Below are 24,755 nucleotides of genomic sequence, written 5' to 3'. Positions count from 1 at the left end.
AACACATTTTTGGATGGCCCAGAGAAATGGCATAAGCCAACAAAAGGGAAACATTATGACAACACAGTCTGTGTTATATTGTATAACTGTTATATATAAATATATATATACAATGATCCACGCAGTGGATCAGCACTTAACTCCCAATACACTACATGATGTTATGATGTGGAATATCAATAATATAACAAATATAATAAAACCATAACACTTATACTTAATACAAAACATAAGTACTTACCTGATCGATGACCCAGGGACTGTAGAAATGCCCATTCTCAGACGGTTGCCACCAGCGAAGTCGAGTGGAGCTGGAACGGGCCTTCATGGGAATTTCTAGGGCAATGTATCGTCCCACATTGCTTGAGTTGCTGAAGAGGAACTCCTGGAGAAGGCTCCATGTGAGACCTCCATTGAGAGAATATTGCAGAAGTACAGGCTGGCTTCTGGGGTCTGGGACTCCCTTACCACATCCCAATCTCATGAAGAACTGCACAAACCTAACAGTAGGAGGAATTACTGTAAAGGTTTCTTTTCTTCAACATCCAACATTGCCAACTGGAGAGATAAGCATCTTAATTCCTTTGAATAAGAGCTAGCCTTAGGAGACTTTATGATTTTCTTTTAAAAGCCTAAAGAATCTAAGAAGACAGGAAGGTGGGATGACAACAATTCATTTTGCCTGTGTGGTAGTTAGTCAGGTGCTGAACAAAGCTGGTCACTTACGTTGTGAGCTTTCGTCTGTATAGCAGATGGTGCTGCAAATATCAGAAATGTAATCCTGGATGAAATTTTTAACCTGTAACCTCTGAGTACAGATTTTAGTGTCAGAAAAGCATCAGTGCCCGAACTATGTAGGTTGTTCCGAAAGTAATGCCTTCTATTTGTTTGCATGGAAACTACAACAGATACAAAGATCAAAACAATCCTATTTGATAGAGCAAATTCTCGGCTACAGAGAACTATTTTTCAGCATAATCACCACTATTATCTATCTACTTTTGCGAGCCATGAAAAAGACCCTGCATTCTGCGCTTCTAAAACTGCACCAATGTAGGGGAACAACTCTCACAACTGCTGAAATGCACCACCCACCACCTCACTGTGCTCACATCCACTGTATGGTCTCCATAAGCGTTCAGCAAGTGTTGATGAATGTCAACAGGTGCCACTATTTCCACACAGAGGCATTCATCCGCTTTGCTTCATCTGCATTTCCACATCAGATGCCATTCTGTCATTCTGCCCCTCTGCTGCCATCTGTCACGTGGCAACAAAATGTAATGGAATATTGGTGGGAAGGTTCAGACTCTGCTGCCATACCACAAACATCCACTTCTGAAGTTGTGGACCAACAGAATAAATCAGGAGGTATTACTTTCGGAGCAGCCCACATAAATCATAATTTGCTATGAATTTGCTGAAATGCTTCACTGCAAAATAAAAACCTCAATTTTCCAGTGGCATAAACTAGCAAAAATCAGTATAGGAGAACAAAGCATGTTTCACTTAGGGATCATTTTGTCCATTTAGTCAGCATGGGAAATTTGTCTAAATCACACCACTTAAATGTGCTGCCTTCCCTGAAGCCAGCTGTAGACACTCAGGGTCATGAATGCTTTCATCCTCTTTTCAATTGGCTGCTCCAAAGAGGTACAATAGATAGACCTGTATCAAACTGTGAAATTCTTCCTGTTAGCTGCTGCTTATAAATAGCACTCCAATGCACTTGGAGTGGAGGAACCACTACTGTAATTATATTTACCCATCTGACTTGCAGGGATATTACAAGTATTAATTCATGTTTGCACAGCTCTTGCACAACTTTAAAGTACTCTATCTGTTTTAATTATGATTGCATTAGAGCTGCCTGCCTCATGGTTAAACGAAACATGGCAAAACAAGTTTTGTATCAAAAGTATTGCTTGGTTTTTGTTGAACAGCAAGGTGGACATGAATGTCATGGGCTCATCCTTCCCAACAGCTTTGATCTGCAGGTAGATCCCCTGGGAGCGAGGGCTGCAGAGGTGCTGAAGAGACAAAGCCTCAATAAAACACCAGATCCACAAGTCAATTAATTCTAGTGCTCACTGCGACTCACTGTTCTCTTGGTGCTATATATAACTTCTTTTGCTATAGTTATATCTACCTCCATGTCCCAGACATAACATACTGCTTCTGCTGTAAAGCAGTGCTGAGGACTCTCATGGATCAACATAGCATCTATATATAATGGATTGGACTCACTGCTGGTGAGCCTTTGTTCCCCTACAGACTCTCTTTGACATTCAACACATTATTTAAAGGAAATAAACCTAAGCAGCCATTTCTGTTGAATCTGCTCTCTATGGGTTAATATTCTTTCATGTGAATTTTTGCTAGTGTAGTAACAACTCACTCGAATATAGGTAACATAATGTATAACTGTCTCCATTAAAAATATAGCACTTTTAAATTTCTCTTTTCTCACCCCAAAGATATTTTGCAAAGGTTCTGCCTATTTTGGAAAGGATAAGCAAAGATTTCTTATCGACCTAGTAACGCTGAAATGCACTGATATTCGGATACCTCAAATATACCATCCCTACTGATATTTCACGCTGTGTATTTTCAGCTGCCGTTATCACTGTAATGGCAAGACATTGTCCCCTGTTCTAAATTCTTTAAAACATAGAGATGATGATGGTGCATTCTGGATTGGAGAGTCCATTTGATTTGAATTCCCCCATGCAGAGTGGCACATAGGACTGACAGCACTGCTCAGCTGTGTATTTCAGGGGATCTCTAAGAAGAAAAGCAAAGGCTTTTAATGTGATTACTGAGTCCAGCACTCTTTAAAAGAGCTATTAGAAATGCTGGTTCTTGCTGGTTCTTGTCATTCCTGGCATAGAAATCTCTCCCCAGGTCCCAGGCAGAACTTGGCATGTCTGTATCAAAGCCAAATCTGCTGTGTTGTTTTGCAGGTGGCCAATAAAGTCAGCCTGGAAATTAAGCAAATCCTACTGCATTTTCTTTAGGTTTCTAAAGAGCAGTCCCCAGCAATGCCCTTACAGTCTACCCTGCTGTTCAGATGAGGACATACAGTTATTTGTCAATAACTGTTATTTTTCATGGCATACACCAGACATGAAACACACTGCTCTATTTTCCTTTTATTAGGAAGCCATTTATCTCCATATAACACCTTGAGGTCAATATATGTAAATCCAGCTACAGACTTTCATGGAAAAGAGATAAATTACATCCCTTTGAACATGAGCAGTAACAGAAACATGTTCTTTAGTCTAATGGAGCAACTTACAGAATCCCTTGTATCTTATGTTAAACAATCTTTTAATTTCAGAGCAGTCTAGGAAATCAAATTACTACAGCATATTGACGTCTGTGTTCACAAAGTTCTGAAAGAAGTTTGCTTTGAATAATCTCCTAAATTCAATAGAGGGATCTCAGCTATCCCACTTCACTGAAGGTTAGCTAATTGCTTATCTAAAAATGTAATGGTTTGAAATTAGGCTTCCTTATCGATCAGGAGGCTCCTCAATGAAATCATTATTTAGAGCTTCAGTGCTATTTACGACAAGAAGGCAAGAAGTGATAAACTGCCTGTTAAAGTGTTTCCCACGCAACATTAGAAAGGAGAAGGGAGTTTGCAAGGTACCAGTGGCAAAAATCTTGTGGAAAAGGCAATGTCTCCAAAGTAATAACATAAGAATAGAAGCTAAGATACTAAATAAATCAGAAAACGTCTATTTGTCAGCACACACACAATTAGGATGTGGTTGAATTTATAGGAGTGTAACATTTTTTATGTGGCTTGCTTAGCGTGTCTCTCTCATTAAACATCTCTCTGGTAATGATACCACATGGTCTCTAAGTACAGTAAAAATGTTTGTTTTTTAGTTGCTGTCTTCAGTGTAGTTGGTGACAGCTTGACGGGAATTTCTCAGTGAATTATTGGAAACAAATGTGCACAATGAGAAGAAATTAAGCTTCGGAAATGAAAGAATTATGAGATGATGAATGTAACAGTTATACTGGCAGCAGATCCTCCTGTTTCCACAATGGCTCATAACACAACAAACTGAAGAGAAGCAGAGTGTATGATGTGCAAACAATTACTCATGTTACTCATTTAAGAAATAAAAACTTGCATGAACTACCGAAGATGCGGTGTCAGATCCTGGAGTTCTTATTCATGGAAAAGAAGTAGCATTTAAATGGTTAATCCCATTCAAGTTCAAGCTAAATGTAAAATGGTAACACCGTTTAAAAAGAACAGGCTAGAGTGAAGAAGGCAGACTATATCAGCTTCCCCTGACCACAGAAGTATCACATATGTCTTATTCTTCAGTATAGTATTTCTTCAGCGACATTCTGAAAGGACTTAAAAATTGTGTTACCTTGCTTGTGACAAATCTAGGTCTCGAGTCATCAGCATACGTAAACCTTCCTCGTTAAAGAAAAGGTTGTTTCCTCCAGACATGATGCCACATTTCCTTGATGGCTTTCCACCACTCACAAGCAGGAATCTATCAGACTCCAGCTGACCTGAATACACAGTAAATACATATTTATGATTTTCTGACACGCTCCTACTGCAGGAGTACTATTTCCAGAGGAAGAGAGCTAAATTAAACATAACATGTAGATTCAACGAACATTCATGCCTGTGTGTCTGAGTCAATGCTTTCTAGAAAATTGCCACAGTTCAAAACTAAAAATAAACTGTAAACAGAAGTATTAAGTTTGGGACCTTAGTTTCCAGTTTTTCACAGGATTTCCTATTTCTCTTCTTTTTTTTTTTTTTTTTTTGGGTATGACAACAGTGATGTTTCCACCTCTATAAAGAAACTTTGCACGCCATATGCTAGCATGCAATCCAGGGCTGGCAAAACTTGAAATGAACGGTAGCACCTATGAGTGGAGGAGTTTGCTTCCTAGGTGCTACTGATTCAAGGTATGCCATTCTTGTACTACTTGTTAGTAAGGGAAACCCTTGAGGTGTTCGCATGGATGCGGTGTACGCTGAGGTTCTCATGGGGCTTTGAGTTTCTTCCTGACATTTTCCGCTTGGAGTCCTGGTCTGCTGTTCAAACTGAGGCATGAGGTCTGCTTTGAAATAATGTTTGCCATGTGAAAGCCACTCAAATTTCACCTGTAGTGAGAAACTGCATAGCCCCCAAGCCCTTCTGTTTCCTTCACTTGCATGTGTGCTGTCTGTGCTAAAGCCAAAATACTCCATCATATTTACTTGATCAATAAATACACATTTTGTTAGAATTAGATTGACATATACGTCTTTCTAGAAATTTTGTGTATCAACATTTCCTTCTGCAATTATTTTTTTTTTTGCATTTAGAGTTTTAAGAAACACTGTTTCAGTGAAGATTTTATATTCCAGCATGACAAGCTAAGCAAGGAGTCAGATACTACAAAACAGGCAAGTGATAGCCATCAGATGTTCAAAAGCCATGCCTGAGAATTACATTTTAAACAGCTTCATAGTCCCACAGCATAAATCAGATTCAGAAGCATGCAGAAGGTGAGGAAGATGGTGCTATTTCATCCCTCGAGCCTTCAGTTCCATTAAGACCCACAAGCAAAATTCAGGCTAAAAATGAAAAGAGTTACCTTCAAAATCATCCTTAAGGAAGTCAGAATTCTTGGTACTTATTTTGCAGGTTGGCCCAGAGTACCCAGGGTCACAGATGCACTTTGTGCCATTGATACAGCTGCCGTGCCCATTGCACATCTCCTCGCACTGTGGACCAATATAGACGTTGTCAATGGCCCACGTCACCGGCTGGGATCCAGCAGGATAAAATCCTTGGTACCATCTGAACCTTGCCAACCTGAAAAGGTGTAAAGTGTACTTAATTCAAGTGACAGTTGTTTTTTTTTTAATTTGTATACTATATTTATATACTGTACTATACATATACATGTCTTTTTGGTGGAACTGACTTGATAAATAATTTAATTCTAGAAACCGACTGCTATATCTAATTCCTTCATCTTGTCATCTTTATGCTGACATTCAATGCAAATACTGACAGAAATAGAAATAGCATTATTTATTTGCTGTAATTCCAAAACTGAATGACAGACTTGAAAATGGGATTTGAAATCTAACCAGTCTTCTCTCTATCATTGGTTTACAGCATCTGGGTCAGACCAGGCCACTTCCATTCCCTCCTGGAGAATGAAATCCTGCTTCACATTGCTACCTCGCCTCCAGGGTGCACCACCTGTGGAATTGGGCTGGTAAAATCTCACCCTCAATTACATGGACAGAAAACATGATCTGCCATGTCATGGGGTATTCAGCTTGCTTTCAGACAGCTTAATCTTAAAACAGACCTATAGTGCAAGTTGTTAATTTAAACTATGTTTTCCTTTGGGTGCTGGCCTGTCATTTTTAATTTGCTGCCTAAGTAATACTTGCATCAATGCTGCATGTAAAGAGGAACAGACTGGGGAAGGAGGGAAAACAAACTGAGCAGGGGAAAAGCACGAGAGATTAATTTTATTCCCACATGAGAAAACATTTCAAAGGAGGAAGGAAACTAAAAGAGTGAGAAGGGAAAAGAGCTTAATTGCACTACATCTTTTATACGGCTTGTTAGAAACATCTAAATGCTGCAGATGAATCAGTAGCACAGGTAGCTAACAAGAGTTTCTCTTTTTACTTCCTAGAAAGGAATCTTGATGATGTGATTCAGGTGGTGAGAGGCAGTTGATCAGTGAGGATACCCATAAACCAGTTTCCTGCTGTGAGTAAAAACCACTGTTTTTATCATGCCCTGTGGTTAAGAAAGTAAGCGTGAAGTTGGAAATGTTTTAAACTCTTCCCTAGAGGAAATCTCTGTCCCTTGGGCTGGATTCATTCCACCCCACATGAATTCCTTGTCTCAGGCTCCCTGCTGGTCTGAATGAAGTGCATGTTGTAACTGAAGCAGAGGGTTAAATACTGGTTTTGATGAAGTCAGCAGGAGTTTCTTCACCAACCCAACATGCTCAGGTGTTTTCCTTCAGGGCCTAGCTGGAATACTGATTCTTAGTTACAGCTATCTGCTGGGTACACACGTTGATTTCCAAAATAACACATGTAGTAGAAATAACAGAAAGTTATCTTCATTTAATTAATCACTTGACATCTCAGGGATGAAAACACTGGTTCTTTTAAGTGTTACACAATGAGTCAGGTTTGGCTTTTTTTTCTTGTTACTCCAGTGGATTCTGGTGGAGAAAACTCCTCTTCAACCCTCTGGCTCAAGAATGTAATGGCACTAAATGTTTCATGGATGCCGAGTTCAGCTGATTATCAGCAACTGATTTCTGACCCACCAATAAGGAAGGAATAGGAAGGAAGGTGGGCAGAGGGACCGAGTGCTAAATCAAAATAACTGGAAAGGTTACATGGGTTAGGATTCTGCACTGTCAACATTCTAATTTGGAGGGTTGCATTGGTATTTGGGTAAAGAGTCAAATCTTCTGGGCTCAAAAAGAAAGACAACTGAGCTGCTGCCAGAGATGGTTAAATATTCCATGCTTGAAATGCTAACTGTCATAAAATAGAATATTCAAGTTTAAAAATTAAACATTTTTCTTAAAATTTTAAACATCCAGGCTTTCCAGATTTGGTTATCATCTCTTATATAGGTCTTCTCATACTTTTAGAGGCCACTTATTTAATGGAAGAACCACCGCATGTATTAGATTCATAAATCCAGTCTCATAGTTGCATAGCTCATTTTTATTCATGTGCACTACAGTTTAATCCTTAACGATATGATTTTTTATGTAAACTGTTTTGATGGTATAAGAGAGTTTTCTCTGAAAAAGTGAACAGTATTGTTATATACTTTGAAAAGTTACACATTAACATTCCTGCTAGCACATTATTTTTCTATGCAGTATATCTCTTATCATCCAACCTAGATTGTCCTACAAACATAGAAGTATCTAAATGACAGCAGCAGTTAATTAATTAGAATCACAGAACTTTGTAACTACAAGAAATCTTGAGTAGTAGCTATGTCATTTCCGTACACTGAAGTAGAGTCTAGTTCATACTAGCTCACTTTTAATGTATTTTCTAATGAATATCTGATTTCATGACAAAAAAATCCTTGAGAAGTTCAATGTGTCATTCAGATATAAGGATAAATAAGAAATATTAGCATTCAAAATTAGCATTAGGCACAACACATTCTTTGGAATCAGCTAAACTTTAACTGCCATTCATGCAAAAAGTGGAGACACTCGCTTGTCGTTTGGTTCGCTTAATGCCACTGTTCTTATGGACCACTCACACTAGGAGAATATTTTGAATGGAAAACAGAAAAAAAACCAAAACAACCAAACAACCAGGTGGGTGCCATACAAGCTAGGCACTTACCCACAGAGGTGCAGTTTTCCAAAGTGAATGACCTCCCTCCTCCAGCCCTGGGTGGTTCCTGTGTAGTAAGTGCTGCTTGGATGATGTTCAGTGGAGCACAGGGAGCTGAAGTGGCTGCTGCTGCTGTAGCATAAGGGCAGAAGGAGGTGCCAGGTTGCTCCCAGATCACGTGAGAACTCCAGTTTTACTGGGTCAGCAGAAGAGCTGTCAGTGGTGCAGCCAATATTGATCTGGAGTCCAAGACATGAAATGCAGAAGATGACAAAGGGCAGGCTGGGACACCTAATCATTCTTCATCTTAGTCAGCCTCCCTGTGTGGTGTGGTATATATTTAGCTCAGGAAGATGGTAGGTTAGGAATTAATTTAACAACTATGATGACAAACTCAGGCTGTGCATATAAACATGAACTCCTGAACATTGTCCTTCCTGTCCATGGGCATATTGCACTCTGGCTTTTTGTAAAATGAATGTGATATGGAATTCTGAAATACTTCCACTAAAAAAAACCCCAAAACTGAAAAACTTAATTTGAGAAAATTGCAAAGGAGGAAAGCTGATAACGTGGTTGGAACAAATGCATCAGCTCATGCAGTTCTGTGGCAGGGAGTGAAAATATCATAGCACCAAAAGAATGTGCAATTTTAAAAACAGAAATATTAAACCAAAAAGTGCAAACATAAACTTCTGTTAAGTTACTAACTGCACTGTAGTCCTTTATGTCACACTTCCAAAAAATGTTTGTATCAGAGAGATTACCCTTCAGGCTGTGTGCTGCATCACTTCAATACATTCTTTAGCTTTCAATACTCGCTACCCTTTCTGCTCATCTATAGCAGCAAAGCCTGAGGAGACATCACTGAGAAGTGTATCATAGCTGGATTGGATTTAGATTCGGTGTCAAACCAAAACATAGTTTGGCAGCATCAAGTATCTCAGGTATTCTGACAAGATTCGTGATGTCCAGAACAGCAGAAAGTACAAAAAGTCTGCATGATCAGCTGTGCTAATAATACTTGCCTGTAATAAATAATACAAGCTTTATACAGAATTTGAAAACTTTTAAGATGATTTTTTGCATGCCTCCACTGAAAAGGTCTGCTTTTCTTTCACGCTGATATTAAGAAGTTTTTTTCTGTTTCAGATTGCTTTCATAACAGATGAATTAGTTCCCTTGCAGGATGACTATGCTGTTGTCTCTGTTCTTGAAGATTGGACTGCTGAGGGCTAGTGATTTTCCACGCTAGGGCCACTGCCATCACAGACACCAACATGGTTATGTAGAAAATGGCAAAATGGCATTTAATAAGGCACGGCAGCTCTTTGTATACATACATCTATCATGCCCCCTAGAGCATGAGTCATACATCACTCACAGAGCAGGGGAGGGCCTATCGCATCACATCCCGGTGTCCCAGCCACACCTACTACAACACCATGCCATATAAAAAATGTACTATATATGTCATCCAATAAACAAAAGCCTATTGCAGCTGAAATACGAAGCCTGTACTAAAATTATAAAACACTGAGTACTTTTACATATATTTGTAGTAGAAAATAGGTAACTTTTTAATGTACTGCTCCACAACAAAACTGTTTTTCTAAAGCCCAGTAATATTCAGAACTATGCATTAATTTGAAAGTATATATCCTACACTTAATTTCCCTCATCACTCTTCAGCACACTTGAGAGCCATCACCTATATTGACTAGAAGAGTTGTCTACTCATCTGGAAGCTTAGAGATGTGCTTGACCTAATATAGTTTCTTATTCTTGAGACACAGAAAGAAACTCTATTGCATTATGCATAACTTCTTCATTTATTCTCCTGTTCTCAAAATTATGAGCTAAAGTCATTTAAATTCCTTAAGACAATATTCTTATCACATATGGAAGTATGCATGGAGGTTCTGTGAAGTTAATGCTCGGAAGACTGATGAATTTCTTAAACTGACCTCAAACATTTTTGTTCTACAGACAGTAATCTGTATTTTAAAACAGAAAATGGTTTGCCTTCAATAATTTATGAATTAGTTGCATGACAAACTGAAGCATGCATGAGTACATAGCTAAACCAGGTTTTCTTGGATAACTTTTAGTATCATTTCAGTAATTGTTTATAAACCAGTATCATTTGCTATTTAATGCTACAGCATGGTACATCTTTGTTAAAATCAGCTTTGTAATTATGGCATAGTGATTTACATGAACGATTCTTTTTCAATATCTTAATGACAGTACAATGGCTTCCCTAAACAAATTCATGATAGGTCAAAAGGTTACTTCTATCATTATCTGTTCTAACCAATGCACAGTTTAGATTTTAGGATAAACCAGAAACACGATTTGGTTTAGATTACGTGTTGTTTTTGGATGTTCTGGTTTATACTGGTTATATGAGAAGCACAAAAAATGTGCTCCTTGTTCATGACATTTAGATTACTTCCTAAGACAATATGAATTCACACTGTTGTGGTAAAGAGCAGCTTCCACTGGAGCTTCAATGAAAGCACAGGTGTAAGCACAAGAAAAGCAGAGGCTTGGCTCTCTGAGAAAGTACAGCCAGTGCAAAAAAGCTAGCCCGTAAGAAAATAACTTTTAGTGACACAGAAGAAATTGTAGCTCTCCACTATGGTTCAGATCATGGAAATACTGCAACTACACATCCTGAGCAGGCTGTGAAGTGGCAGTCTACACCTTCACTGTATTGTAGTACTCATCATCTTGTCTACCAGTTGGGAATCTCCAAATTGTAGTACATGCTATATTATCAGTGAAAATATATATGCATTAACAAAGTAGAAATTTAGGCAACAGGACACTCTGAGGCAGAAATTTCCCTCCATGTGATAAAAGATTTGTGATACATCCACAAGAGGGAAAGTGATATCAAAGCAATTGCAAAGGAAACTAGAGAGACATCTCTGCTCGTTAATCATAATAGCTGGACAAATACAACAATGAGCTGAACTTGAACAACCAGAACTCCTAGAGTGAAATGTGAAGTAACTTTCTGAGGACAAGTACCTCAAATTGGATTATAGTGTTCTCATTTACACTCAGATCCCTTGTTGTAATGGAGTGTTCTCCAACTTCATTTGAAACAAATACCATAGCTGAATCTTCCTCCCTGTGAAAAAAAAGAAGGAGTATCTTAGAGCAAATTTATTCCAGTCTTTTTTTTTGTTATTTTTTTTTCCCTAATTTATTGCTGAGAGGTGCTTACGGAGCTCCCTTAGATGAATATGGGCAATAAAGCCCAATGTTTCCCCCAGGATAGAAAAACCAGTTGTCCTCTTTGGGACCAAAGTCAAAGGTATCCAAAAGTATAATGGGATTCTTCAGGTTATTTCCATCAATAATGAAGTCATCTATAATCCAGATTTCTTCTTTTTTGCCTACAAATAAAAGGGGGACATTTTATTAATACCTAATAAAACTACTACTAAAAAGCAAATTAATAACCTTTATTTATGGATGACATGAAAAAAGGGTGATAAAGGAGAGACTTCACAGAAGATCTTTCTATAGTGCCCATACTGCTCTACCAAATTAACATTTATTCCTCTAAAACTGATAGAAGTCTCAGCAAACTGAAGACTGAAAAACCTATGTTGAGTGAAGATCTTCTGTTGAAATCACATTTGCTTTGAAACTATAGCATCAGTGTCATCTTGAGTAAAAATCATCTAAATAAGCCTATGTTTATCAGCCAAGAGTTCTTTGAGAAAGAAGAAAACTCTGAGTGACCTTTTTTCAAATGGATCATGAATTTGAATGTGTTGCAGAACTGGTGCTTTCAAACTGGAGTAGAATTATTAGATTGTCAGATCTTTTGTGGAACTGTTTATTTATTTATTTATTCAATCTGTCTAGAAATTGTTGTGTTGCTCAGAGAAAGCTAAAGGACTTATTTTAAATGAAATTCCTATTTAAAGATGATTTTTACAAGAAAAGTCTAGTTAAATGTTTTAGGTAAGATCCATTGGAAACATGAACTGTATTCTTAGGTCTACATTTGAAATTGCTTTTTTGTTAGAGATGCAATAGGCATTTGCCTGAGTGGCATAAATAATTTCTCTACCACCAGGTCTGAATGCTTGCTGGAAATCTTAACATTCCTTAAGGCCAGCTCCTGCTAAGAGATACACAGAGAAACTGAGAGCAGAAGAGAGTTTTCTTCAGCTGGCACATGTCCTCTAATCAGAAGCAATAAGCTGTGTTCCTCTTGTGGTTTTTCTACAGTTCTTTACAATTTAATCCGAAGATTAACTGCTCAGTACATTCTCTTTCTAAATGTGTTTTTAATGCCTAGTTAATTCCAAGCAAGATAGGCCCAATTCCTGTTTACACTCGGGACATGTTTTATAATTTGAGCACTGTAATGGGGCCTCAGTGTAAATGAAAATTAGGTGCATTAAAAATAATGAGAAGAACATGTGTGAACTTTATTGCTGTTGCTTGATTTCCCAAGCCCTCCGGGACCACAGGTGCACACCATCAAAGGTATTAGGTTAAGGTACTTCAACATTAAAACATTCAGAAGCTTTACAAGAACTGTAAATATAATCTTTTGACAATTTTAATTGAAGGACTTGAAATACAGGAAAACAAGACTTGAGAATCTCTTCTTGTTGAGTCCAAAAATCCAGCGTCTTACAGACACTCAGTTTGCAAGTGGATCTGCAGCCCCACAGGTACTGCTTCCTTACCATTGTTATAAGGCTGCCAGAGTCTGAAACGTGTTGCATTGCTTTGAGCTGTGTAAGGCAGAGGAACATTGATAAAGAGGACTTCTGTAGTTTGTGTGAAGTAAAACTCATCTATCAGATGCCAAGTGATGCCACCATTGACAGAATACTGAAGTAGAATAGAATGCGACCGCTCAGGGGTACCTGAAATGAGGAGGATAAAAATTTATGTTCATTGGAATCATAGAAACCCAGAATCACTAAGGTTGGAAAAGACCTCCAAGACGATCCAGCCCGACTGACAACCTACCACCAATATTTCCCCAAACACCTCACCAGCTTCATTGCCCCTCTCTGGACACATCCCAGGGCCTTGATGCCTTTTTAGTAGCGAGGGGTCCAAAACTGAACACAGTACTTGAGGTGCGGCCACACCATTGCTGAGTACAGGGAGACAATGACTTCCCTGCTCCTGCTGGCAACACTATTGCTGATACAAGCCAGGATGCCACTCTCCTTCTTGGCCACCTGGGCACACTGCTGGCTCTTGTTCAGCCAAGCACTGACCAATACCCCCATGTCCTTTTCCTCTACACAGTCTTCCAGCCACTCTGCCCCAAGCCTGTAGCACTGCCTGGGTTATTGTGGCCGAAGTACAGGACCCAGCACTTTAGTCTTGTTGAAATTCATCCCACTGGACTCAGCTCAGTGATTCAGCCTGTCCAGATCTCTCTGTAGGACCTTCCTATCCTCAGGCAGATCAGCACTTCCTCTCAGCTTGGTGTCATCTGCAAACTTACTGAGGGTGCACTCAGTCCCCTCGTCCAGGTGTCCAGGTCATAAATAAAGATATTGAAGAGGACAGGCCATGATATCAACCCCTGGGGAATACCACTTGTGACTGCTCCCCAGCTGGATCTAGCTTCAGTCACCACCACCCCCTAGCCCTCCAGCCAGTTCTTTATCCAATGAGGAGTATACCTGTCCATTTGCCTGTTTTTATTAAGCACTAGTTCAAAAACATTTATTCAAGTATAAATATAACGAGCTTACTCAGACATCTATTATAGAGTGAGAACATATAACATTATAACAATTTTAGCAGTCTTTAGAGGTTATATGTGTATTAAACATATGCGTATCCCTATGCTTTCCTGTGCTTGCCAGTCTGCTAAAGAACTTGGGAGTAAATATACACTGCTGTTTGTTAAAATTACAGACACTGTTTATTTACTTAGATGAGAAGATATTTCAGTATGATAATTTTTTAGATTAGAACAAAACAACTCCTATGCCACAGATCTTTTTTGGCAATTCAATGTTTACTTGCTTGTTGTTCCTGGGTACCAGATACTATCATCAGCATCAGTAGCAAATCAACAGTGGAAACAGTGAATCAACAGCGATCTTACCTTTGGCTATAAACTTAAATGAAAACTGGATGTACACAGTATTAGTGCAGTCTAGATCTCTTGAAACCAACATTCTCAGTCCCTCCTGAAAATACAGAATGTATAGCGTGAATTGCAGTTTCCATTATCAAAGATTCTCTGCAGCTTACTACTGTTTGGATACTGTCTGTTACTGATGTGTCAGTGAAAGAAATAGCTGTCCCTCATTTTCTCTCAGGCTAAAAATTGTGACAGTGATAGCCTTGGCAAAGTGATCCATAGTAATGGCAGGTGCTAGAAGGCATGTGCAACCACCAGAGGTACAGCTATGCACTCAGGTACAGACAGGTACAGCTCATTCAGCTCATTCTCTTAACCACCAGGACGTCTTTTGATCTGGAAGTGCTGTGGCTGATTTACTGAGACACTGTGTCCAAGCTCATACACACATTCTTTCAGCAAACTATACAGCAACCAAGCATTCTATTCAAGGAGGAATTATTCTCTCTAGGAGGAGACTTCTTTTCTGTACCTCAGAAAATATCTGTGTACAGATAAGCTCTTGACCTAGGAAGAGTGTTTTTTTTTCCCCTTACTAAAGAAAGGAAGCAGTTGGAAACTATCATAGTGATCCCTAATGTCCTGTCCATCTCTACTGACAAGCTCAATGTTTTATGGATCCTGGAGAGAGACCTGATCCCTGTTCTGCAGAGATCTAGCAAACTCCACCTCACAGAGCTTCCCTCTTTCTCAGACCCCTTCCCCCAGGGAACAACCCATACAGGTTTTAGACAATTCAGGTCCTCTATTTGTGATTTAGATTATCTAAAGAGGTTGAACAAGAGTCTAGGCTTTGCATTTTTAAAAAGAAAATAATTTCTACACTTGAAGTTGTTAAACTCTGCTTTTCAGGGGCACCTAAATCTACCATGTCAAATGAAAAAACTCGTGTATGAGCTTAAAATTTGTGAACTTGTCTAAACCAAAGTCTTTCGAGGATACAGATATTTATCTGGTTTCTTAGAGAACCGACAATTTCAGAAAACACAGTATTTCCTGATTTTTTAGACCTTTAGTTAAAACAACAACAACAACAACAAAAACTGTAAAGAAAACTTCGCAAAAATACAATGAAGTAAAACATACTCTAACTACACAAACATAGACTACATAGACTACAGTGATTAATGTCATTCAAACTATTCAAAAGACAGTACAAGAATTTCAAGACAGAGACATTACTGATTGTAATGTGTACTGTATTTCCAAATCCCTCACTTGGCCTCAAGAAACTCAACTGCACAGTTTAGTTCTCTTCCTTTGGAAGGTAAGAAGGAATTTACACTATAAAAGTAATAGTCAAAATAAAAGCAAAAAAATTTGTTCATAAAAACAACCTGGACAAACATTGTGCATATTTGGAGCAGAAAAGCATGAGAAAAATGAATGTCAAATTCTACCCTAAAGACTATTAAATAAACTTCTGTCAGAAACAACAAAAAAATTAACTCTATTTGTTTTTATTCTTTTTTTTTTTTTCAATGTAATGAATATCTGACCCCTTTAAAAATGAGAGCTGTTCCAGACTTGATTGTGTCACCATTCAGGTTTCCCCTCTCAGCACCGTAGACCTCAGGCCAAAGGTCTGGATGCAAGTTACCATTGAAATCATCCTTCAGGACAGACGGCAGAGGAATGACAGGGACACAGTACGGACCACCAAAGCCTCTGTCACACCTAGCAACAAATTTGGAGGAAAAGGTATTATCCATCTGGCCTAGGTGATACACATCTTTATATCAAGCATGTAGAGCAAGTCACTACTTACACACAATGACCTGCATCACAGATGCCATGACCTGAGCACATCCAAGGGCATCCTGTAGCCAACACCACATTATCAATAGCCCAGGAATCAACACCAGAAGCATAGTTGTATTGAATCCATCTGAACCGTGTTCTGGGAGAGCTAGAAACAACAGAGTGAATGCATTTCAGGCTTCAAAATGTTGTTCCACAAAGTGCTAAATAATACAGAACTGTAGATTTCAGGAGAATAAAATCATTTTAATAAGCACAACACTTTTCATATGGAGATTTATAGTCTATCTGAAATTTGAAGTTTCAATGAACTATGGGATTAGAAACCAAGATGTGAATCCTAGTCCCAGTTTTTCCACTGTGAGTCCATTTTTATCTTCTTATTTTCTAGGTAATGGAATTCACAATGTTGTGAAGGAAGCTATCAAGAATTATAGATATCTACAGACTAATGGTAAGGAAGATTACTGTCATCTGTTATTTCTGAACAGAGTATGTTTTTATTCAGAAAGATGGATGCCAGCATATCTGCCATGTTCATTTATGATGATGTGCTATCACCAGTAAGCAGGCTGAACTCAAATTCTAGTCAAAAGTGTGAAGGTGGGAAATCCAGTAACGCTCATTTTGACTTGCTGAATGCTGTGATTAATGTGCCTAGATTTTGAATGACAAATAAACCCTATTGCTTATGTGCAATAACAGAAAATAGCTTTATGTGAGAGGATGCATTTAATTCTTCTTTCATATTGGATAGATGTTGATTGATATTGGATAGATATTGATAGATGCATTAATTCTTCTTTCATATTGGATAGATGTTATAAAGGCCTGGTTTAGCGTTCTTGTTGCCATAGCATATGGGCAAGACTCACAGATTCACTCATCCAAATTTATTACTTAAGTTCCTGCAGTTCACTTACATCTGATGAAATATTCCGAAGCTAAATTTAAAATTCTGATGGCGTGACAACACAGATTTAATAATTCAAAAGACATGCAGAAAATTCCCAGAATGGAGGATGTTTGTTCAAATTAGATCAGCAAACTCTGTATCCGTGCCAAATTGCCAGAAGAGCACTCACTTGGTTACGGGTGGAAGGTAGACTGTAATTCTCTTCCAATTTTGGAACCTTTCTGAAGTGTAGATGGAGCTCTCAGTGTACTGCTGACAGCCAATTGTTGGAGGCACACACTCTTCTGTCACCAAGTGCCAGTCTCTCCCATTGTTCAAAGAATACTGCAGGTGAATGCTATGAGAATTGCTGTATGGCTTGCTGCATCCCATGCTCAGCTCAAACTGCAGGAAAGTAGAGGCTGACACATGAAAGTCCCAAGTCTCTGCATAACGAGGTTTTTCTAACAAAATAGAGAACCAAAAAAATATAAAATTGTATGCCTTATACATATGGTTCAAGTACTTTCATTCATATTTTTTATCTGCTTTTTCACCTTCTTCTTTTCATCTTCCCTTCCCTGCAGATTACTATATACTACAATTTCTCTACACCTCCCATCTTGTAAAAATTCGACCCATACATAATTTATAAAATAAGCACAAACAAATTTATCAATGTTTGGTGACACATACCAATGTTTTCACTGAACATGAGAGCTGTATCCATAGATAGGCAGTCGATGTCTACCTGACCTCCTTGTATTCTGTACCAACTTGCTTGTAAATCCACAGTTCCATCAAATTTATCCTGGAAGCCAGTTTGAGAACTGTCATTCATCCCTATAAGCACATCATCCAAAGCCCACTGAGCTGAATGTTTTCCTATAAAAAGCAGAATGGGTGAGTTAGTGGAGTCATAGTTTTATTTTTTAAGCCCACATCCTGCATTGACCTAGTGAGCTGTGGTCAGCCATGTGGTCTGACCACTGTTAAACATTTATAACATTTCTTAAGGAGAAACCTGGAGCCTGAAGTATGTTTATATTTCTGCTTCAATGCCTTCATCCTCATACACTTTCCCAGTGGCTGAATGAGGTACTCCATGAGGCCTTAGACTCTCGCAGCTTTCCTGCCATTCCTCACAGCTAAATCAGAAAGGCCTCTGACTATCTCTGCAAATACCTTTTGACTGGAAGAGGACTGTGCACAAAGGAAAACATTAAGGCTCTTGATATAGAGGACAGTCAAAGAAATGCTGTTCACCTCCTCCTTCCTGGAAGCCTCTCTCTGGCCTGCAGCATCTTCAGCATATTTCTCCAGTCCTTCATCTCAATTCACCTTCCTACCAGCAAGCTGAAAGTGTCATTTTTCTGCACAATCACAATTGTGCCCTTACAGAAGAAGAAGGAAAGAGCTTGTTGTTAACTTGTGAGCTCACAGTGATGTGCCAGGGCTTTTGTCTTGTCACTGTGAGGAATATACTTAATGACTATTATGACCACTCTGCACTGACTTTATGGCAGATAAAGAACAACCTACAAAGAAGTTAACATCCGAAATGAGGAGTGGTTGTCACCTATATTCACTGGTATGGAAGGCTGTATTTCAGCCCCAAGTCACAAATTCTCTTTGTCTTACTGAAATCCAGAGGACTGCTGGCAGTTTCACTGTGACAACTCTTAGCAGAGAAAAATGTCACCTAGATGTCTACATGTCTAGTGAGGACAATCGACTCCAGTACATATATTGTACAAAAATGTATGAATAAATCCAGACATCAAAATGATGATAGCCAAGAAGCTCTGTACCATAATTATATGAATGTAAGATGTGTTCTTCTCTCCCCCTAGGGAACTGCTGCTAAAATGTACTTTGCTGTATGTCTGAGTAACAACTGCAGGGATCCAGAGCTCCTGCCTTGCACAGAGGTGAAAAATTTAATACGGACACTTTCAATTGTAATAATGTGCTTCAGTTCAAGGCAGCAGCTGTAGATACCAGTCAGCACCATGGCACTACCTTCATCTAAGTATGCAGGAAATACCTGAGTGGGCTTTGAAGGTACAGAGGTTGACAGGAGGAGTCTGGGGGTGTGCAGATGTTATTACAGGGAGATGGGAGCAACCATGCAGGCAGGTTCAAGGTCAGCTTACGCTTCTCCCAAATTAGATAAAAAGTGAGATAAAATGTGTAGTCCATTTTACATGCCTGGTCACTTTATACTCACATAAGTTCTCTCAACTTATTGAAGCTATTCTGCATGATCTTTTCCTTTCCTGTCTTCTCTATTCTCTCTCAGCATCTTTGGTTTAAATTTGACTTTTAGACAAGTTTGTCTTAAGCTGTCTACTCTTCTATAACACTCGTAGGTGGTATAAAGGAAAATCATGTGTGCAGCATGACTAAGGAGTATCTAAATACACATTTACAGCATCCCAATTGTTCACCTCAACGTATTTTTTGTAACCAGAGGTTTCTGCAGAACAGGCTTGTACTGAGAAGCACTGATGGTTCTGGGTTGGTAAAGGCACTTCATGAATTTTTAGGACAGTGTTGCATACCGTGTTGTGGCTGCCACCATCTGAAAGCTGTGGCAGAGGTTTTGGCATCCCGTGGTAAGTCTATCGAAACAACCTGGGGCTCCAAGTATGACATGAAGTCCAGTTCTCGCAGTAAATGCCAGGTGATCCCATTGTCATTTGTGTACTGAACAACGAGACCTATAGATAACATTAAGCAAGGCAGTTAGTCAGGCTGTGTGGAAGAAAGAGGAGCAGCTCCTCAGTTTATATTCAAGGTTGCCAGTCCTCATCCAATGTACAACACTGATGTGACTATACCTTTTCTGGTCCAGGAACATTTTGTGGACAAAAAGTCCTGTTGCAAAGGTGACATGGACTCATCATCTGACACATATTATCTTGCTTGTAAAGGATAAAATCTCTAACTTAGTGAAGGGGCTACAACCTCAGTGAAACTAATCGTTGTACCACAGAAACCATAGGAATAATGAGACTTCCTTAATATAATCAGTATTTATTTCTTATGGAGAATTTCTACTGCATGTGCAGGGCACTAAGTTGTAATTCTGATAGCCGGGCTCCCATTAAGGGGTAGCACACAATGCTCAAAGCATCTTTAAGAGTGATTTGTCTTAATATTTAGATAATATAAGACAGTCTTCCTATCTTACACAAAGCATAGTAAATACTAGCACGTAGCAGAATTTTGAAGTCATTTATGAGCTCACTGCAGGGGATAATGCAAGAAATAAGCACTTCTTATGAATATTTCTCCTCTTGAAACTCTCTAGTACTTTAAAATAGCTGATTTTCTTGTGTCTTATATATCAGTGCAAATTAGAGGAGAACGATGACATCTGAATCAGTATCAGTATAAATGTTATGCACCAAGAAACAGCCCATTGTTGTTAAATGGAGGAAAACAAGGTGACATATCTACTAACTGCTGATCTTTCTTCATGCAACTAGACCCCTTTACTACTCCCAAAAATCTGCTGATCCTTCCCAAATCTAGATACCAGTCCTGCCTCATCACAGCAATTCTGTTTGTGGGTAAAAATAAGAGGATGCAGCTGGGAGAGATCAACTTCTTAATACTAAAATTTCAAGCTTCAGACTTATAATTTTGAATTTCAGGTAAATTATGCATGAGAATGGTTTGAAAAGCGATTTTTATCAGACCCTCTAATGGAGATGAAAAGATGAAAAAAAAAATCAGGCATACAGCTCTTCACGTCAGAAACTGAAGCTGCAAAATTTATATTGAAATTGAAATGTATTCATTCCCCACAACGAATACATTTCATACTTACTTTCTTCATACATACTTCATTTCTTCATACATTTCTTCATACATACTTCATTTCATACATACTTCTTTCTTACCTGAAGACTTGTGTACTTGTGAATTTACCTGTTTTCCAACATTATCAAACAGTTTAATAAAAGCGATTACACCTATTCTTGTCAATCTTTCTTAAACCAACAGAGATCCAACAAAGCTATAGCTACTGATAGAGCAGCATTAGATATGTTGAAAATAAATGCAAATGTAGGTTAAAAGTAAATTATTATTGTTACGTTTTTAAATTCAAAGTTGACTTACTGTTTATTAAAAGTGATGAGCTAATCAAATGAAACAATTATTTGATTTTGTAAAGACAGTAAAATGTAAAATCACTATAGAAGACTCCAGATACAAAAAGTTTACTATAAGGAAAAGAGGCTTTACCTTCATTCCTGGATCTTGGTCTGTTGCAGGAATTGCCAGTAGCCTTGCTTCCAATTTGAACATAAAATTGAACTAGCCTGTTAAAAACATGAGGGTAGAAGAGAAATGTAATTATCAACTGAGAGAACAAAATCAGTCAGAATAACTCTCCTTAACTCAGGTGGCATTTTCAATTAGGTAATTAGTCCAGGATTATTGATCGGGCAGTGTTCCCACTAAAATCAAGCACTGCCATAGTAAACAGCGGAGGACCCAAAATAGAAGAAGGTGATGAGGTTTATTGACCCAGTGCCTAATAAATATATTGTTGAACTGAACACGATGTTTTAACAGTTCCTTCTTTCACATGAAGATGCAAAAATGCTGAAGAAGCCAAATCTGCAATTTACATGAGATCTTACCTTGATCCCTTCTAACTAGAAAGTGGTTTAAGTCCTAAAAGACAGTATTAAATAGAATTATTATATTCTCACTGTATCACCAGTCTCTTTTTGACTGTTAAATTCTTCATGAAAAAAAAATTAAGTGAGAAGTGTTCATGGGACTTTTTGTGAAGTAATCTCTTGGATTATGAATTATACGTGTTTATTTTATTTGAATACTCTCTGTTTCATATGTTACGAGGGGAAAAAAGTATTTCTCATCTGTTTTTGTATCTTTCTTCTAGTTATTTACTTTATCACTCTCTTACTTCTTCCTCATCCTTCGATGGTAAACCTGGCAACGCTTCCATCAGCACAAAATTTTTCCATGCCCCTGTTTTTTCCCAATGCTATTTTCTATAATCCTTCTAAAGCTGCAAAATCCTTTGAGATAGTGTCTCTGGTTTGAATGACAGAACTTTGGACAAACCTGGAACACCCCTGAAAACAATGATTTACTCATCCTTGTGCTCCAAAATCTTGTCAATTTTGTCACAGTCTGCATTGATACCTTGCTACACTTGTTGAATTGCTATTTTTAATTGTGACTCTGTGGTGTCAGAGTAGTCTACATTTTTCTCTTAGATGTGCACAGTTTTGCTTATTAGCTCAATTTATTTTGCTTATTACATCAATTTATTTTAATTAATGTCCTGTTGGTCACTCATCCAATTTCATTACATTTCTCTGATGTTCATCTGAGTCTTATCTGGTCATAACTAACGTAAAGAACACTGAGATGACTGAGAAAGCCACCACCATTTCACCTACTTCTTTTCTTCATCGGTCATCTGTGATTCCAACTTCTATCACTCACCACTACATACACAGTGTTATAACCCTTTTCTAAAGACAACCACACTGCAATTTTGTTACTGAAACTGACATTTCTTATGTGAGATGTTCTGTATATCCATAGGGACTAAACAAGCCAGAATTTACTCATCAGTCTCATTTTTAATAAAACCCCATATCTCAGGAACAGAATAGTTCACAGTATTACACTGCTTAGCTAGTGTCCTGGTCTTTTCTGCAGCTTTACTGTCTGAGACAGTGTTCAGGCAATAAAATACTAGAATGCAGTCTCAGAACTGACATTTTTTTCAATTCTTTTTTAGGACTGCCAAATGTAAACATAACAAAAGGCAAAAAAAAAAAAAAATCAACAAAACCAAAACCAAAAACAAACCACCTCTTCCTTCTGCAGAAGAGTGAATCGACTCATCTGATCTGGATGATTTTGACCCAAAACAACTCTCTGAAATGGTTGCATAGTCATTAGCAAGAGTCTATAATGCAGATGGAAGCCAAATCAGCTAACAAGCCAGATGCCACTGCTTAGAAAAATATATATTACATAGTTTTTATCTATCTGCTAGGTCGGTACTGTGTGTGATGCTCTCAAAGAACAGATAGTGAAGAGGGAGAGGCCACCAAAATGGGAGGCATCACTAACCAAAATGCATCCAGGTCATTATTGTCAGTCAAGAGGAAGGAAACAGTGCTGGTGAAATTGTGCCTTTGATGCACTGGGCCATGCAAAGGGGAAGGAAGAAGAGCCTCCAGTGGGTTTCTGAAGCTTGGAGCAGAAAATGTTCAGGGCAGAAAGAATTTTGACACTTTTCTCTTAGCACTAGGAGACATCATGTTTGTTGTAAGAAGTGTAATCGATTACATAAGAAATAAGATGATACAACAGATAAGGCTTCAGAACATGATGGCACAGTGTATGCAAGGAGTGCATGTCAACAATCATTAGTTTTGGGGAGCAGGCTTTAGTATTACAAGTTCTTAGCATTAAACCTGAGTTTAGCATTGCTCTGCTAGTCTGATCCTTTAGCAGCACCACCAAGGGCTGACAAACCCCGACTCCCCTGGAGCAGATTGAACCTGGAGCACTGTACCCTGATTTTCTCTGCTCCACTAGGAAGATAAGGGTGAGAAGGAAAAGGCCTTTGTATTTCCTACAAAAATGGACTAGAATTATTTATGTTATTTACATAAAAATTATCATAATCTTATAAAAAGCTGTAACTAAAATGGAATGAAACAGAACACACATAGGTAGGTCTGTAGGAATTCAGAATGAAAATAAAACTTTAACATCTTGCAATATTTTTCAATTTTGGTTTGCTATTCCATGCCTCATTTTATGAAACAAGGTCTGAGAAAACATTACTAACTCAAAAAATAAGAAGCTTAAAAATCTACTGAAGGAGTTTCAGCACTCCTATTCGCAAATCTTCAATCCACGTTATCTTATAGTATGTCACATTTTCCTCCTGTTTACTCAGTAACCAAACCACTCCTAACCAAAAAACCTGCTCTCAAATGAAAGATAACTGAGCATGGACTTAAGAAGGCCGCTAATAAAGTGACCTGATTCTATGCAAAGCATTACTGAATGCAAGAAAAGAAAAACCAAAAAGGGAAAAAATAGTTCACTCTAATCTCCTCTTTCAAGTGACATTAATTTTAGCTCTAGTCTTGAGTATGATTTTCTTTAGGATATGGGTTTTTCAGTTAACCCCTCACGCTCTCACAAACTTAAGTCTGCTCTTGCTTCTAGGAGAAATTATCCAGTTAATGCTACAGACAGCCTCAGACATTAAAGTGGGATTCATCTTTTCTTAGCAAGGTGTCTAAGGGCTGTGTATCGATGTCTTACATTCACATTAACACCCCAGCCTCCCTTTTAAGTAATGAAAAATACACACTTCCAGAAGACAAAGCAGCAGCCTTTGCAAAGATGCTGTTTTAGGATTAACTGCATTGCTCTTTTGAAGAAGTTATTTATCTCTTTTGAGCATATTTAAGTATGGGGTAATTGCAGTAATCTAAAGTACCTATGCTGTGGATGAACCACATGAGGTG

The 24,755-nt window shown here is 38.3% G+C and overlaps 1 protein-coding gene across 2 annotated transcripts in view; it reads right to left on the bottom strand.

The window, feature by feature from the left end:
- Positions 1-24,755, bottom strand: part of RELN (reelin) — a 270,835-nt gene that overhangs the window by 29,829 nt on the left and 216,251 nt on the right. For both annotated transcript variants that reach the window (XM_065743657.1, XM_065743656.1), the window contains exons 31-44: positions 21,460-21,536; positions 19,767-19,925; positions 17,899-18,087; positions 17,393-17,666; positions 16,315-16,455; positions 16,046-16,223; positions 14,508-14,592; positions 13,117-13,299; positions 11,631-11,802; positions 11,432-11,534; positions 8,402-8,631; positions 5,632-5,852; positions 4,401-4,548; positions 242-500 (exon numbers count right to left, since the gene is read on the bottom strand). In XM_065743657.1, coding sequence (XP_065599729.1) covers positions 242-500; positions 4,401-4,548; positions 5,632-5,852; positions 8,402-8,631; positions 11,432-11,534; positions 11,631-11,802; positions 13,117-13,299; positions 14,508-14,592; positions 16,046-16,223; positions 16,315-16,455; positions 17,393-17,666; positions 17,899-18,087; positions 19,767-19,925; positions 21,460-21,536 — 2,419 coding nt within the window. The remainder of the gene's footprint in view (positions 1-241; positions 501-4,400; positions 4,549-5,631; positions 5,853-8,401; positions 8,632-11,431; positions 11,535-11,630; positions 11,803-13,116; positions 13,300-14,507; positions 14,593-16,045; positions 16,224-16,314; positions 16,456-17,392; positions 17,667-17,898; positions 18,088-19,766; positions 19,926-21,459; positions 21,537-24,755) is intronic.

This window comes from Cyrtonyx montezumae, unplaced genomic scaffold (assembly GCF_038088225.1).
Source record: "Cyrtonyx montezumae isolate F1298 unplaced genomic scaffold, pur_monq_1.0 scaffold_3, whole genome shotgun sequence".
NCBI lineage: Eukaryota > Metazoa > Chordata > Aves > Galliformes > Odontophoridae > Cyrtonyx > Cyrtonyx montezumae.
Note: the sequence above shows the minus strand (reverse complement) of the source record. Positions and strands in the feature narration are given on the sequence as shown.